Source organism: Lepidochelys kempii, chromosome 7 (assembly GCF_965140265.1).
Source record: "Lepidochelys kempii isolate rLepKem1 chromosome 7, rLepKem1.hap2, whole genome shotgun sequence".
NCBI lineage: Eukaryota > Metazoa > Chordata > Testudines > Cheloniidae > Lepidochelys > Lepidochelys kempii.
In genome coordinates, this window is record NC_133262.1 from 98654533 (window position 1) to 98672174 (window position 17642).

General features: G+C 38.5%; 1 protein-coding gene across 39 annotated transcripts in view; it reads right to left on the reverse strand.

Annotated features, from left to right (window-relative positions):
- The window catches only part of JAKMIP3 (Janus kinase and microtubule interacting protein 3), a 176715-nt gene that overhangs the window by 31658 nt on the left and 127415 nt on the right, over nt 1-17642 (reverse strand). For 15 of the 39 annotated variants that reach the window (XM_073353986.1, XM_073353984.1, XM_073353983.1 and 12 more), the window contains 10 exons: nt 14778-14876; nt 13552-13650; nt 13395-13454; nt 9855-9920; nt 9302-9370; nt 9133-9210; nt 4024-4227; nt 3358-3423; nt 1590-1631; nt 1-751 (listed from right to left, as the gene is read on the reverse strand). The exon at nt 1-751 is cut by the window's left edge and continues 408 nt beyond it. In XM_073353986.1, the coding sequence (XP_073210087.1) occupies nt 566-751; nt 1590-1631; nt 3358-3423; nt 4024-4227; nt 9133-9210; nt 9302-9370; nt 9855-9920; nt 13395-13454; nt 13552-13650; nt 14778-14876 (969 nt within the window). In that variant the 3' untranslated portion in view covers nt 1-565. Of the gene's footprint in view, nt 752-1589; nt 1663-3357; nt 3424-4023; nt 4228-9132; nt 9211-9301; nt 9371-9854; nt 9921-13394; nt 13455-13551; nt 13651-14777; nt 14877-17642 lie in introns of all 39 variants that reach the window. The other 24 variants (XM_073354017.1, XM_073354018.1, XM_073354014.1 and 21 more) reach the window with 6 other exon arrangements.

Sequence of the window (17642 nt, forward strand, 5' to 3'; positions counted from 1 at the left end):
AACCACATTCTGAAGGTTCAGAACTTTGTAGTCACACCTCCCCACCATCATTAAGTGCTTGGGATATTCAACAAACCACTATACATACCCTGTGCTATGGAAAAGAAATACATTCTTCTGAAATTATCAGATGAATTAGTTCTACTTCCCATCAACTGAAGGAAAAACATTTTGAAATACAATGGTTCATTTCATTCACATTTATGTTTTCATCATAGACTAGTCTGGAACTCTTTTTAAAATCTTCCTTCAAGACATGTATTTAAATAACTACAACTAACACACATACATGAGTGATGTATAAAACAGGACATGATCACTTCTTTACAGAAGCAGTTTACTACCTGCTTAGCAGGGAACCACAATATATTCACTTTATCTGAATTAGTATACTGCTTTTTATGTAAAGCTGAAAGTTGTTTCAAGCAGCAGAGACAGGGCTTCCTTTAGAGAAGCCTGTAATTGTTAATATATTTTTTAAAATTTTTTTTTGGCTTTCTTAGACAGTTCTAATTCTAGCTTATAAAAATGTACAGTCATAGACATCAGAAGAGTAGACTCCACTTTAAGAAACTCTCATAAATCCTAATTCATTGTCTAACAGGGTCAAAAAGATTATATTTTCAGTCTTCAGTGACAAAATATATATTTGGGCTTCTGGAAATCGTAATGTCTTCTTTTTTATTTCACCTTGGTAACCAATGCTGTCTTGCTCAATAAGAATATAAGTATTTCTAGCTTCCTCAGTAGTCTGAAACAAGAACATTTTCAAAGACATGGGATCAAAGGAAAGTATATCCAGGGAAAAAAAATAACATGCATGAAATATCTATAAGGTTCACATTCACAATCTATGATAACTTAAACTAGACTATTCATATAATAGAGCATTTGCATTACATTTTATTGAAATATTATGTACAGTAGGAATTGTCCCATACAATGCTATCAACTAGATGATGGTATCCAACAAATATTTCCCATTATTTCCTTAAAGACATGGTCACACTCAATAGAATGGAAAATTTACATTCAAATAATGTAAGGGCCCTGAGACACAATCCTTTTAAAGGAAACAATTTCTGGCAGTTAGATCTGAAAATATGACAAGACTACAGAAGTGGCTCAGCTTAAACCAAACGCTGCATCATGCAAGCCTAGCTGAATACTGAAAATACATAATGGATTATTATTCAATAAGATTATTGAATAATGGCTAGGTACAGCAACTTTTTCATGCCAGAATATAATCTGCCATCGTGGGAATACTGATAAACTGACATTATTTTTCAATTTTCTAGCAATTTAGTGGTGTTGTTTTTACATCTTTAGTAGTTAGTGCCTTCCTTGTCCTTCCCTCTGCATGGAGAAATCTTAAATTAGAGTTTGTTCAGCCTATATACTTAGACCATTTAAGGATTCCTTATTCTTTTCCATACGTTTCAAATTCTTTAGATATTTCCATTATCAGGTGACTCCTTGGTGACCTGATGACACTACAGATGCAGCCTGTATAGTGATAGCAGAGCACTGAAGTTTGACAAGAACTGCACCAGAAACAGGAGATAATCAGCAAACAAAATACTTACCATCTGTACGTGGGCTGATGAACTATGACCAAAGAATGAAAGCTAAAGAGAAAAATAAAAACAAAAATAAAAACTGAAAAGGAAATAGGGGAGGAAGGAGAAAAGGAAAGAAGGAAAGAAAGAAAGAGAAAAAGAATTTACAGTGTGTCTAGTGAGAAATAAGCCATGGTTACAGACAAGAGGAAGGCAAAACTGTCATTTGAAAGGAGGAGAAATAAGTAGTGATGGGGGAACTTCCAAAGGTTCAGAGTCTCTGACTGCTTAGCTGAACCTCTTGAGTCTGCAAAACTGAGCAGAATCTCATGAGATTTCCTGCACATATGCATCCTGTCCAGGCTGGAAGCAAGAAGGGCAGGAATAAATGGGGGAGAAGAAGGGGGACGGGAAAGGCAGTTAACTCTTTTGAACCTTCAAAAACGGTTTTCTTTAGGTTTGGTTCTAGTTTTGGGTGAAAGTTCAGATAAATTGCTATTGTATATGAGCTGATTCACCCATTCCTAGAAATAAATGCTTTTACTGTGGTTTATTATACTTTTAGGGTAAAAATCACCAGTTAGTGCAAGACCTGAGCAAGGCCCTCTATGTCATGAAACCCCTGATATTCCCCTGTGTTGAGTGGAGTAGAAGGATGACAGGTGAAGTGGTTAGGAGGGGAGCCTCTGAATCTCCTTATATGCTGGGAAATGAACCTTATGCCAACTCCAAATGTGCCAGGATGAAGGAGTGCTGATGACAGGCTGAGAACAGTGTTTGGAACCCTCACATAGGAGATATACACAGCAACACTAAAGGCTTGAGAAGTGGCTGTAAAGGTGATGCTGTGCAATCCCCTGACCTGCTTCCAAGTTAGATAGGTTCCCCCAACCAAATCTGCATAGTTTGCCACACCAAACCCATGTACTAGGCGTCTGTGTAGGGTGAAGAGAGGAAAAATCAAACTGCAACCTTGGAGCATTCTTTCCCAGAAGAGTTTATTTTTAAATGCAAGATGCCCCCTTCCATGCTCCAGCATTAGCACATTCTGCTATAAACAGAGGCAGCCTGGAAGTGATGCATGCCAGACACTGTGCTAATACATCGCCTCAGATATCTTCTTGCTTTCTAAGCTCACGAGTTTATTTGAAATTATTATTAATTTTTTATTATTTATTTACACTATAGTAGCACTTAAAATGTGCATGTGCTAGGTGCTTCCTAAACAGAGAGAAAGACAGTGTCTTCCATAAAGAGTTTATGATCTAAAACCTCTCTCACATTGGTACAAGTTCCAATAAAATGACAACTGATTTGAAACTTTGCTTGAAACTCAAACCATCCCAATATCTGACAAGGTCCAGTAAACTTGTTTGTTTCTATCCTCATATGTTTCTGCACTTTCTGTTTTCAGCCAAGACTGGAAGCCCAAGTATTGAAATACCTGGGGAAAGGCCTCTGTCATTGTGCTTTCCATCCAAACAGAATGCAGAGAACTGGTGAGAATAGGCTTTCCAGCCCAAATAACCATGGCTAAGTTTGCATAATCGTCAGAAATGCATCACCATTTCAGATGTTTAACTGAAGAAAGCCTCAGTCTTTAGAGGTTTGTCCATCTTGTACACGAGATTTTGCAATAATACCATCTACACCAACAGTGCAAGAGTGACTCAACATTACAAGAACATTTATTTGCAACTTTACTTTCTTGATAAAGTTATTTTCTTAAGATATATGCATATATAGCCACATATATGTATATCTTATCATTGATGTTTCATTTATATTACCATACCTTTTCTTCCAATTCTTTTATCTGTCTTTTTTGACCTTCAATTCTTTCTTCTAGCTCCTTAATTCTCTGTAAGATGTAAACCATAAAACAATGTGTTAGTAACAAAATTTTCTGAAGTGGGGAAAGTGTCTTTTTTTTAAAAAAAGGAGACTGTAACTGATATTCTGTGGTTGCAAACTGATTTGTGTTTTCATTTGTAGATTTGTCCTGATCTAATACAATGACTGTATGAAAGAGACATTGAAAAACAAACACAGGACTTATATTGGGGATATAGCCCCATGAATAAGCATCTGGCCCAAAAGCTGAAGGTTATGAATGAGGTTTTCAAAACTTTCTATGTGATTTGGATGCCCTATACAAATGAAAACAAATAGGAAACTGTGTGTCTAAATCCCCCAGGCGACATTGAAAATCTCAGCTCTTACTTTTAACTTCACCCAGACACATTGGGTTGCTGGCAAAGGAACTGGACAAGAACTAAAGGAAACATTTGATTCACAAAGCTGAAATATATACTGATCCTTATTCAATATACTAAAATAATAATTCTTACCTCTTATATAGAAGTAAAAGAAGCAGCACAGCCAAGAAGAAAGGGACAGAGATCACCTATTCATTATGCTTAAAAACGAAGGAGACAAACATCTTTGTATCAACGTGTACCTGCTGTGCATGTTGAATGAGCTCCATTCTTTCACGCAGAATCTGGGCATCTCTCTCTCGGAGTTCACTCATAACTTGACGTTTCCATTGCTCTACAGCATTCTTCAGCTTGCTTTTCTCCTCTTCTGAAAGAATTTCAGACATTTTGGCTCCAGCTTCCTGCTGCAGGGCATCATATAGCATGGCTTCTAATTCCAGAATTTGCTAGACAAAACCAAAATAAGGCAGTTAGCTTACGCTTTTCTCTTACAGGTGGGCCGAGGATTTTGTCAGCGTTATTGAGAACATGGCTTGTCCCAAGCAGTGACACAACTGGAAGTTATACAGGCAGACTCAGTGATGAACCACCTGAGAAGCACAGCACAAAAAGCATAGCCCATGAGGAAAGGAGCAAAGATTCCTTTAAGCCACCTTCTTGTTGCCTGGACTCTGGGCTGCAGTGACAGCCAAAAAGATCCCCAGTGTAAGGTACAGCAGCCCCAGGGACTGCTCTCACTTGCAGCAGCCTCCCCACACCTGCCTTTGTGCAGCCCAGAATCATGGTAGTACTGAACACTACAGGCATGTGCTACCCCTTACACTGGGGCACCCAGTGCTATACCCCTTACACTGTTGAGCCAGCAGAATTGTTCCTGACTCTATATCTCCTCTATGTCTCTGTACACTGCTGGAGTGGTGTACAGGAGCCAGGACTTGGGCACAATCAACCCCACAGCGTGTTCCTGAAATAAGAATTTACATTCAATTACTTAACATTGTAAGGTTTCCAGATATTAAATGTGTATATTCTAGCCTCTTCCAAAGTATAGATGTCCAATTGATGTCAATGAGAGTTTGGTACAAAGAGTGAAGGGAGAATTTAACCCTAACATATAGTAGGAAAGGCCAAGGTTACAGTCCAGTACAAGGACATTACTGTATGTATAATGAAAACTAACTTCCACTTAATGTCAGTGCTTGAAGTCAATAGGAACTGTTTAAGTACTGCAGGATTGGATCAGAATTGTAATAAACAATGGTAACATCTTCCTTTATAGGACACACAGACAGACCCAAACTTTGACTTTCCTTCACATAATTTTCATCTAATTCTTTTCATGAGTATATTTTATTTTTAAATAATTGCTTCACCTCTTTGTCAAACAAATCAAAAGTCTGCATCCTCACAACCATCTTATCAACATTGTGTAACATCATGAAAACAGCTAAGCTATGGAAACTCCATTTCAGTTTTGAGGTTCTAAGGGGTTATTAATATTGCAAACAAGGTTGGGAAATGTCCCTGTGTTAAACAGTAAACACTATTCTCCTACCTTGATGATGTATTTTTAAAATGTAATTTTTGTTGTTCAGACACAGATTTGGTTATAAACACTGTGAAGAAAATATTTCCTTCACTGATTCTAGCAGGAAATGTTTTTCTTAAAGGAGCAATATATAAAAAGAACAAGTGGCCTGACTTGTGTGATTAATAAACCCGTGAGATGCCATATTCACTTTTCATCCCCTGTTTGCTTTAGTTTTTTATATTTCATTCAATCTGAAGTCAGAAAATAGACTGGTCATTTGTATTTTTTTCTCTCCTCTGTTTCCTGTCACTTTCACTTTCTCATGCCTGCAGTAGTACAGGCACCATGTTTTGGTTGCAGGGAGTCATTTAAATCCCAGCAGAAAAACATGTTCATAGAGGTTTGGTGTGGACACGAAAACAATGAGACATAGACACCATAATATGATGAATTTCAGAGGGTACAACTTCATTTAAAAACGATTACCTAACCAGGGTCAGCACTTCAAACTACCCAGCAGGGTTGTTCCAGTGCAGGTGTCAACTGGCACCAGCTGCCCCCGTGGACTATAAATCTCTGGGTAAGTGTGTCGGTCATGCCCCTTTATGCCCTCAGGCCTGCCATAGGACCCCGCCTGGAGACCAGAGTCCTGACCTGCTCCCCTCCTCCTCACTGGAGGCAGGAGATTTAAGATGAGGGGTCCCACAAGCTGCACAAGATTTAGTGGTTTATCCTGTCACCATGCAATGCTATGCTCAGATTCAAGGCCCAGGCAGCCCACTGGGTTATGGGACCTGACATCGGACCCTTTCTAGCATATCAACTGACAAATCCGAGACAACTGTAACTTAAATCCCCAAACCAGACCTGCTGGATTTTGGGTGAAAGGTGAAAAAACTCACACAGCAGTTTGCCAATCATGCCTTTTGGGAAAAATCTCTTCCAGACGCCGAAACTGGTGATCACCCTTGACCCCAGCATCACTACAGATCCCACAATAGATTAAGGGTGGGGAGCCCACAACAGCTATCCTGCCAAGGCAGAAAGCTGACATGACCCCTCTTGACCTCCACAACCACTGTTCAGGAGCCACGTTCCAAACTAAAAGATATATTCAAAAACCAAGAATTTGTGTGAGGTTAGTCCAAGTGTAGCCTCATTAATATTTCAGTGGGGGATTTGTAAAGACAAAAAGAGAGTTAGATGCTCAACTCCTGTTGACTTTCACTGGGAGTTGGCCACTACACTCCAATTTGTGCCTTTGAAACTCTCCTCATAACACTACCACCACAGACAAGATCAGGAAGGGACCAGAAACATGAGGAGAAAAGTGTCTCATTTCGGAATTGTATTATAAACCTTTTCTCCCTAATGATTAGTCTTCTCAGCTTATCCTTTTCCCAAATAGCTGGCATGGGATATATTGTGTAGCTAGGTTTGGAGAATCTAACTATGGGCATAAGAGCTAGAACTAGGGGTGCTGCCGGACCCACGGCTTGAAGTGGTTTCCATCATATACAGGGTTTACAGTTTGGTTCAATGGCTCTCAGTACCTCCTCTATAAAAATTGTTCCAGCATCCCTGGCTATGGGAAAGATCTATTAGGGTATCTAGTCCATATCTCTGCCAATGCAAAATTATTCCCTATTATACATTTACTAGTGCTTTGTCCCATCTACTTTTAAATCTCCCATATGCAGGTGTGGGGATGGTGTTCCATCACTTTGTTTGGGAGAGTATCATATAGTCCAATAGATCTCACTGTCAGGTAATTTTTTCTGATGCTCAGGGTACATTTTTGCTTTTCTCAGATTCATTCCATTGCTCCATATTATATACTCCATTTTGCTATTCTAAATAATGCCTCTCTCTCCTTAGTATATATACTCTCCAAATTCCTGTACATCTATGTCCTCACTCAGTTATTGCTTAGGATAGATAGATTAATAGATAAATAAATAAATAGATAGATAAATAGACTGATTTATACTGAAAGCTTGCATGTTTATAGATAGATAAGATCTATCTATCTGTCCAGCCCACCAATTATTTTTATTGCTCTTCTCTACATTTCCACTAATTTGTCAATATTTTTATGAATAGCAATGGGACGTAAAGTGCTGAACAGACAGTATTAGGAAGCTGGAAGTACTGAATAGCTACACAATGCCTTGCTGTAGCCAGCCTACCAACCGCTAGACTTTTTGGTGGGATTATACACAGATAATGGGGAGGGAATGGTGCACTCACCAAGAATAAAAGTATTCTATGACTCCCTGGTAAAGCTTCATTCTCTGTTAAGTTAAATGGGTAAATGGTTGATTTGGGAAGATTTCCATATTTAAACTAGTCTCTGAAGATAAAACAGATGAAGCAACATTGTTCTGTCTATGATAATTCTGCACTGCATTCTGTGTACATTAGGTTCAGTCTGCAGGGACTTTTCATTTCATGCATCATTACATAATCCCAGATACATAGAATTCTGCATATGGCACAAGAGTGAGCAAAGATGAGCTCTGACCAGCTGGATAGTGGACACCAGATAAGTTAGTTGCTGAACTATATTTATTTTCTCCAGAGATGACTACAGAGACTTCTCAGGCTTGCAATATTATAGTGCCTTCCATGACCTCTGTAGATCTTCCATCACTGAGATATTCCTTCCCTGTAGTTAAGACAGATTGCATTGGGTGAATGCAATAGCTGACTCACAATATGCTCAGCTGTGCTCAGAAATAGCACCAACACACTAACTTTCTTCCTATTGCCGGTGGTGTCACTATGATAACATAATAATTTCTTTAGTTCGTTTTATGCTGTGGGACTCTGAAGAGAAAGGAGTTATTGACAATGCCAATCAATCTTCCCCCTCTTTACTACTATGACCACTTTCAGAGGACTTCAGAAATAGGGAGCTGTTTTAGAACTGCTTATTATATGCAGTTCTTGACCAGGGATCATCTCCATGTTGTGCATGGAAGTTAGTCCCAGGAAAAGCTGAGCACTTGGCAAGATCAAGCTCTTAAAAAAAACCAGAGGACTAAAAAGTGTATTGAATAAAAGCTCCCGCAAATGTTCTCACACCATTGCATGTATTAGACATTCAAAAGGAGGACTGAAATATTCTTCTCAGCCATTAGAAGACATGACCATGTTCAAGATACAAATAATTCCCAAAGCACAGGAAAAAGCTACAGCTGTGCAAAATATTGGTATAAATGTTTACTTCATAAATATGTTTAGCTAGTTTTTCGGGTGATGAGAATCTACAGGTACAGCTGTAAATAAGACCACAATTGTAGGAAACTGTTTACTGAGTAAGTAAAGTGGTCAAATTTAGGGGTCAGGATTAGTGAATATATGCTAGGTAAACCTGACATAAACTCAACATTTGTCCTAATGTAGTTGCAGGGTATACCTATTTTAGCTAGGTGATTTGTAGCCTAGGTTCCTGGGACAAACCCTGAGATAGAAGATTTATTTTTGGAGGGAAAAGAGAATACTCACAAAATATTGTTCCATCAGTTGCAAACTAGAATCTCAGCTATGTTAAACTGTTTCTACAATCCAAATTAATAAATAATAACAACATATGATAACTCAGGCCCTGATCTGCAAAGAGCACCATGCAAGCACAAGGTTTGCCCACATATAGCTCGTTGCTGGATCAAGGTCTAAATAATTTGCTTACAATTAAATTTACCTACTCTTCCAGCCACTGGAACTCAATAGGAGTTCTGTATGCAGAAGGACTGTAGGATTATATAAGGTAATTTATTAAAGGTAGCATAGGTCTACCAAGACTGACTTTCCTTACCTTGTGTGCTTGATCCAAAGACTGTTTCCTGTAGTCAAGTTCATCATCCAAGTAGCCCTTTTGTTTACTAAATAGCTCCTAAGGATGTAAAGAAGACTAGGTTATCTCAATTACTTTAGCAACAACTTGAATGACTGTTCTTTTATTGTCAAAACACTCCCTATAGTACCTTTTCATTCTCAAGATCTAACATCTTTTGCTGTAGTGCAGATTCTGTCACTTCTATCTGCTGTAGCCACTGTATACAAAAGATAACAAGAGATTAAGTCCTAAATCTTGATAGATCAGTTTCCAGAGTCAAAATGGCAGCACACGGCTTCTGCAAAGAGCATGTTCTTCTACTAAACTTTTATTACAGCTCTAGCATACCATATGAGATACATTTAATTTAAAGCCACTAAGGGGCGCAGGTATCAAGCACATTAGATAATTACTATATAAATTGATGATTTGGAGATGGACACTTTTCCAAAGCCTTGCAATATATCTTTTATAACTCAAATGACATTAATATAAATTATGGTACTATCTGAACATTATCTTTATATATTTTTCCCTCATAAATTACTACGTTTTACAAAAGCATAATTGTGCTTAAAAAATTGTATCATTTTGTGAAGAAACAATTATTTACATTACCAATGTGCTCAAGTCAACTCATTCGGAGATGGGCAAAACTTTGTATAACATGATTTCACTTACTAGGGATGTATATGTTTTACCTTTTCAGCCAGTGTCAGAACTGTCCTTGCTTGTATGACAACTACTTGCTCCTCATTGGTCAGATTCTGCAACAAAAGGAGAATATAATTACAATAAACCTCACTGCCTTGGTATTGGTTTTGGGCAGCACTTACATTAAATATATAAAAACTTAAATACTCTCCTTGAATATTACATGAAATAAAAATTCATATTTTAATATACAATATGGTTGCAATTTTTAAAGTTAATCCTGAGTTGTTACAGTAAAAAACTGTATTTCCTAGAAGTTCTCATACACAATAATGTAATTCTAATTCTCACCTAATTCTCCTTAAAAGCTTCACACTTACCAACAAACTGTTGGCACATCAAAAACCAGCTGATTTTTATTAATTGGCACTGTTTCCTTTCTTTTCCCAACTGGGGATAACCGCAAAATTACACAAGACAACACATAGTAAAGAAAAGAAACAAAAGTGAAAGTCCCAAAAGTGTTGGTTGCTGAAAATGTCTAATTAAAAAATTTTTTTTTACTTCAGATTTTGATTAAAAGTGAACACACTGTCAATATGCATGTTTATTGCTGGCAATCTTTAAATTATTACAACTACACTTATGAACTGTGAATGAAAACTAAAATATTCATGGATTTGAAATGGTTAGAATTTTGCATCTTATCCAGCTGGCAAGTTATTTTTATGCTTTTGCCTCTGTTGCAAAAGCCTTAACAGACCACATTCTTTGTCACTGTTAGCCGGGAGGCATTATGGAGTTAGCATTATAGAAAGGCTACATTGCACCCAGTCCTGAAAGCTGCATCTCAGTTCTTTGCTAAGCATTCTGGTGATGTCACATTGATGTATTAGGCCATGCATTGCACAAGAATGATGTCTCCAACCTAATCTTGGGCCTGGACTCATTTGCACATTGAATATCAACATGTTCATAATATAAGTGAAATGTGTGGAGGAAAGAACAAAAAACAGGAAAGGCTCCAGTCCTGCAAACTCCAACGCCCATCAGCAGTTCACTGAGTTAAATGGGACTGCTCACATCTGGCAGTCCCTTCTAAGCATTAAAAGAAAACCAGTAAAACCAATGAAAAAAAAGAAAATCAACAAGAAATAGAAACAAAATAAAAACAGGCTAGGAATCAGTAGGTACTGTTAAGAACCAATAATAAAGGTAAGCAAATAAGTCAGGGTTTAACAATAAAGAAAAGTAGGAAAGAATAAGAGTAAAAAAACGGTAAAAAAATCTCACTTGTTGTATTTTCCCTTCTGTCTCCTCCCTTGTCTGTGTATGTCTACCCTACCTTGGAAACATTTATGTCTGTGAGTAACTTTATGTGAGTAGTTCAACTGAAGACAATGGAAGTATTCATGTTAGTAAAGTTACTCGCATGCATGGTTGTAGGATCAGCACTTAGATAGTTAACTCAAACTTTTGTAGGTCGGTCAGGTGTTTATACACTGTTGGATACTCTATTATTAATAATATTCATTCTTATTCCTCTTCTGACGCTTCTCAGCTGTCTGTTTGGTTCTGAGGTCCTGGATCTGGGCAGCATAAACCTCGCGAGTATGTACTTGGGGCGGCTAGCCTGTGCCACTGCTGCCCATGCTACTGTGGCTGCCCTACTATTTTTAGCATGCTAGGTCAGATAAGGGCTAGTGTGAGTATGTGTATGTGAACTGGGAATCACATCAGTAGCTCACCATGTATACGTAGCCTGAGAATGATCCAACAGCCCATGGAGAAACTATGACCCACATGGCCTAACTAGAACCCCACAGGAAAAGAGAGGCTATTTTAAACTGCCTCTACACGTGCCTGGCTGGAGCTTTGTGGCTGGCTGGCAAGATCACAGAGCTGGGAAAATTGTGGTTAATCTCACAGGCAAACTGAACAAGTGTGGTGTGATCAGTCCCAGATTTGATGTTCAGCTGAAGGACCTGGAAAAGTGGCAGAACAACCTTTTGCCTTCACGTCAGTTTGGGTACTTAGTGCCGACAACTTCCGCTGGGGTCATGGACCATGAGGAAGCAAGGCGAAAACACACAGGAGGCAAAATCCTGGGATTCTTTTTCTAAAACTTATAAAACAAGCATACTAATAAATTGTTCAAATGGAAAACAAAACAAAACAGAAAACCATTCAACTCTCACTTTCTACTGCAAAAGCTAAATAGATGATTCTTTAACAGACCTATCTCAGCTTCAGCCAAAGAAAGAACTGCAGTGCTGTTGGCTACCAGCACTAAAGATGTGGCTACGCTGCAAATGAAGGTGTGATTGTAATAGAGGTAGGCAGACATGTGTTAGCTTTAATCTAGTTAGCACAGATAATAATAGCAGTGTAGATGTAGTGGCCTGGGCTTCAGTTCCCACTAGCAAATCGAAAAGCAAGCCCTTCAGGGACCCTGAGTATGTATTCTGGTTGCTAGCCTGAGCTGAAGTCCGTGCCACCACATCTACACGAGTACCGTTACTTGTGCTAGCTAGATTAACGCTAGCACTGGTATGCCTATCCACGCTACAAGCATACCTTTCACATGCAGCGTAGGTAAGTGTGAAATTCACTCCTGGTGCAGAGGACCAGCACAAGACCCTCTACATCATTGAAACATCACATAGAGGCTGTACTAGATGTTGATCAGTTGAAACCCCTGTATTTGCACCATGGACCTGGTCTCTGCGGGGCTGGTGTGGAATGTTAGTAGAGGAGAGAACTGGGGACGGGCCAGGTGAGAAACTACGCATCCATGTTTATGCAGATCCACTGACCCCAGTTTCCAGCACAACCAAACAGAGAGGGTGTGGCTGCTACTTCAGCCCAACTGGAATAACAGGAGGAGAAATGGGGTGGGGGGACAGTGAAAACAGCCCTATAGCTTGGCCCTCAGGTTAAGGGAGGGAATTTCAAATCCCCTTTCTCCTTACTCTGAACCCATATAAAGGCTGTACCTCAGGCTTTATGTAAAAATCCAAAAACACATCAAAAAAGGAGTCTGACAACAATATTTTTTTAAAAAAAGTATTTTAAAGTGGTGGGAAAAGGTTTCCCCCTCCCCACTATTAAGTACCATCTCCTCTCTTCTTTCTACTATTTAAACTATTTCTATTTAATGTATTTATTTATTTATTTCAGTTGAGAAGTGCCTGTATCTAAGGCTCAAGGTGCCTCACAAAGTTAAAATGCAGTTATTAAAATGCAATACCAAATAAATACAAGTAAGCAAATAAGCAAAGAACACATGAACAATGGAAAGATATAGTATCTTCTATGAAAAAACATGTTTTTAAAAATAATTTTACCAACCTTTTGAAATTGAAAATCAAAGAGCCATGTTATAACATTAAGATGCTTTGTGCCACATCTGAAAGGCCCATTAACACATTATGTTAAGTTGCAGTGAGCATTCTGCCTGTAGCCCAGAGCCTCAACAACAAACCAAAAAAAAAAAAGCCCATGCTTTGGATTGTCTTCATGCTACATTAATAAAAGCACAAATAATTAACAGAAACATGCACAATTTATTTATGAAAGGAACATACACTTACGGCGTTATCCCCTAAAATGTCCAACTTTTTCATTAGCTCCGCTACTAGTATATCCTAACAACAAGAGAAAAGTGTACAGAAAAGAAGGAGTCAGAATATAGCATCACCTGGTATTTAGAGGATGCAATCCTAAGAAATGGGGATTGCTTACCGTTACACCTTCTGCCTCACAGTAAACTTGGAGAGGACTTTTTCCCTCAGTAAAAGGAATGTGATGGAAGTTGATAGCAGGTGATCTTCTTTCTCTCTCCTAAAATAAAAATAATTATGTTTAAGGAGATTTAATTTTTAAATTAACCATCATATTGTACTGTAAGTTTCAGCTTCATTAAGAATATGTTATAAATATGGGCATTCCATAAAACATACTCTGAAAAAGTAATACATCATAAATATGTAAATTACAGAGTAGCACTATCCATAAGAATCTTTATTTATTGTACAAAAAAGTGGGAAATCTTTCATTCTGCCTTTTATGTCTATTTATTCTAAGATGCAGAAGAAAAAGTGCTGTTTATCTGTGAAGTTATAATGCCTGTGGGAGATTTTACTAGACTGACAGGCAGTGAAGATCTCTCTTTATCCACAGAGAGAATAAAGCAAGCTTACACAGTAATAATACAAGCTTTCTTCATACCGCTTCATCAATTTTCACCAACCATGACTGTCTAGTCATTATTTTGGCTATGTAAGTGGGCTACATTTGGGTAGCCTGGATGTGTTTAAACCCAAAGTAATGTACAGTAAGTGACATCTGTTTGGGATATTACTGTCTGTGCTGTCTGACAAATGTTGCAAACCAGCAGTGTTTGATCAAAGGTTGAAGGTCTATGCTCTCCAGAGATGCTGCAAAAAGTCTGTGTGACAAAACAAAAAAAAACAAAAGCTCACCAGAATGAGTACAATGTGAAGGGCCATGCAATGTCCTTGATCTGCATGTGGAACAATAACAATATATTGCTGAATGGTTTTTAGCAATCACAACTAAAAACTCCTTAATAATTATTGTCTGTGTGTTACATTTTGATTTTGCTTCACTTGCTAAATTTTAAAACAGGTATAGTGGAAGAACAGCAGAGTAAATCAGTCATCTATGACAAACTGGGCTCTAGCTAGAGTTCAAAGGTTAGGATCTTTGAAAAACTTATGCGGGAAGACAGGTAGAAATCAGTATTCGTCAATTTTGATACGCTGTTCTGTTGGGTATTTTTAATCCTCTTTTAGTATCACTGTGTACCAGTCACTGATGTCACTTTTTTATGAAGAGCTCATCTTCAATATAAAAGCAGAGGGGTTCCTCAAGTTTGGCTGCCTTCTAGCCTTAGACAACATAATGCAGAAAGAGCGACAATGGTTGTATAGATAACTGTTGCTTACTTCAAGCTCTAATATTCTGAACTCCAGGAGTTCATTTTGATCTTTAGCATCCTGGACATCATGTTTTAACCGAGCTTCTTCTGTTTCCATTTGTTTTATCTGAAAAATAAAATTAAATATATATATTTTTAAAAGTTTGATGGTTCATCACTTCTGGATAAATCCTAAACCTGTTAAGAATTCAGTTTCTCTGGGCAATGCTTGTGGCTTAAAAGCAAACATTTTGGATTCAGTGACACTTCAAGGTTACTCTACAAATCTTCTGCGCCCAAGGTGTGATTCTGTATTTCACAGCTCTGATATCATTCTGCTTAGATCTTAGACACAGTGGAATAGGATTGATCAGTAAGGGCTTAATTCTCCAACCCTTACACTGTTTTTAATTAGATGACTTGCTGAGTAAAGAACTACTCAAAGTGGGTACGGATGCAGATTCAAGACCTATATGTGTATTACAAGTCCACAGTAGGAATATTCTCTGCACAGCCTGATACACTGCATGAAATGAGGGGATTGCTGAGTAAATAGACCAGGGGTGTGGAAAATTCAGAAGCCACTCCCTAGAGTGACCATCTACTTAGCTCCCCTCATCAAGGAGTTCTAAAGCTGGTGACGAGCTCCAGCGAATGTCCTTATCCGTCCTTCTGAACTGTGGCATGATGAAGATATTATTATGGGAATTGTTCTAATTAGAGTGGCACAGAATACTTTTAAAACATTTTGTAGTGGTACTTAAATAATACTAACAAACCACACGCATTCCTTAAGCTTCTACATATACAGAGTTTAAGGCCATAAGGGACCACTAGATCATCTGGTCTGACCTCTTGTATATCACAGGCTACCAACACCCACACACTAAATCCAACAACTGAAATGAGGCCAAAGTATTACAACCCACAGAAAACTAGACTATTATTTGTCACAAGCAGAGATAATCCAGATAATCCTGGCAACAACCCACACTCACATGCTGCAGAGGAAGGCAAAAACTCCCCAAGATCATTGCCAATCTGACCGGGGAAAAAATCCTTCTTGACCCCACATATGGTGATCAATTAGGTTAGAACCAGCCAGCCAAGCACCTGAGAGAGAGAATGATTGATGCCACCTCAGAGCCCTGGCCTACCCTGCCCAATGTCTTATCTTCAGCTGTGGCCACCCCTGATACTCAGAGGAAAGAGGTAAAAAAAACCTTCCCAGAATACACTGGCGGAGGCGTGGCGGGGGGGGTGGGGAATCCCTTCCTGACCCCTACCAGTGGCTGTCTGAAATCCTGAAGCATGAGCTTTAGGAACATAGGACATAAAGCAGAAGTGAGCTGCAGGGCTTTGGAGCCCTGTCTTTTGCCATCACAAACAATCCCATCATACAATTGCATTCATACATTTGTGTGGATCTCTCTGAAAACTAATTTAGTTGTTTGTCCCCCTCCTTGCACCCAACTCCTATTGGGAGGGTGTTCCAGCACTTCACCCTTCTGCTGGTTAGAAACCTTTTTCTAATTTCCAGCCTGAATTTGTTTGTGGCCAGTTTGTATCCATTTGTTCTTGTGCCCACATTTTCTTTTAGTTTAAATAACTCTTTAGCCTTCCTGGTATTTACTCCCCTAATGTATTTATAGAGAGCAATCATATCTTGTCTAAGATTTCTTTTTGCTAGGCTAAAAAAGCCAAGCTCTTCCAGTATTCTCTCATAAGACAGGTCCTCCATTCCCCTGTTGCTATTTAATTTACTCTTTCTTGAACATGGGGGACCAGAATTGACCCCAGTATTCCAAATGCAGTCTTATCAGTGCCTGGTACAATGGCATTAATACTTCTCTATCTGTATTAGAATTGCCTCAACTAGTACATTTTAGGATTGTGTTTGCTTTTTTCATAGCCACATCACAATGGTGGCACAGTCATCCTGTGATTGACACACACATCCAGGTTTCTCTCCTCCTCTGTTGCTTCCAGCTGATGAGTCCCCAGCTTGCAACAGAAATTCTTATTATTAGGCCCTTAGTGAATGACCTTTCACTTTGTACTAAAGAATTTAATCATCCAGATCTTCCTGTACAATATTCCGAACCTCCTCTGTATTGACAATGCCTCCCAACTTTGAATCACCACCAAATTTCATTAGCTCATCCTACCTTTTGTGCAGAAATATTGAATAAGGATGGTCACAAGACCAATCTTCAAGGAACTCCACTAGTAACCTCTTTCCAGTCTGATAATTCACCTTTTAGCACAACCCAGTGCCTTCTCTCCTTTAGCCAATTCTTTATCCACCTTAAAATTGTGTATTGATTCCCATCTTCCCTAACTGAATGAACAATTTCTCATACGGCACCATGTCAAATGCTTTAATGAAGTTCAAGTATGTTTGATCTATTGCACTTCCCTTATCTAAAAAAAAATCAGTGTTTTCTCAAAGAAGGAAATCAGGTTAGCCTGGCATTATCTATCTTTGGGAAACCCATGTTGCATTGCATCCCTTTTACCACTTACCTCTATGATTTAATTATTCTTTCCTTCAAAATTTGTTCTAAAAGCTTGCACACCGCTGAGGTCAGACTAACAGGTCTGTAATTGCCCAGATCACTTTTTTCCCTTTCTTAACTATAGGTATTAAGTGAGCTATTCTCCAATCATATGGGAGACAGATTTAAAGATTGTTGCTAGCAGACTAGCAATCTCTTGAGTCAGTTCTTTCAGTATTCTGGGATGGAAATTATCTGTTCCCCTTGACCGGAGCACATTAAGCTCTTTTCTTCTTCGTCAGATGTGATCATTTTGATGGTTTTGATTTCTAGACACTCATTTCCATCAGCGGTACTGCCTTAATGCACATGTACCATATGAGCATCTTTACTGA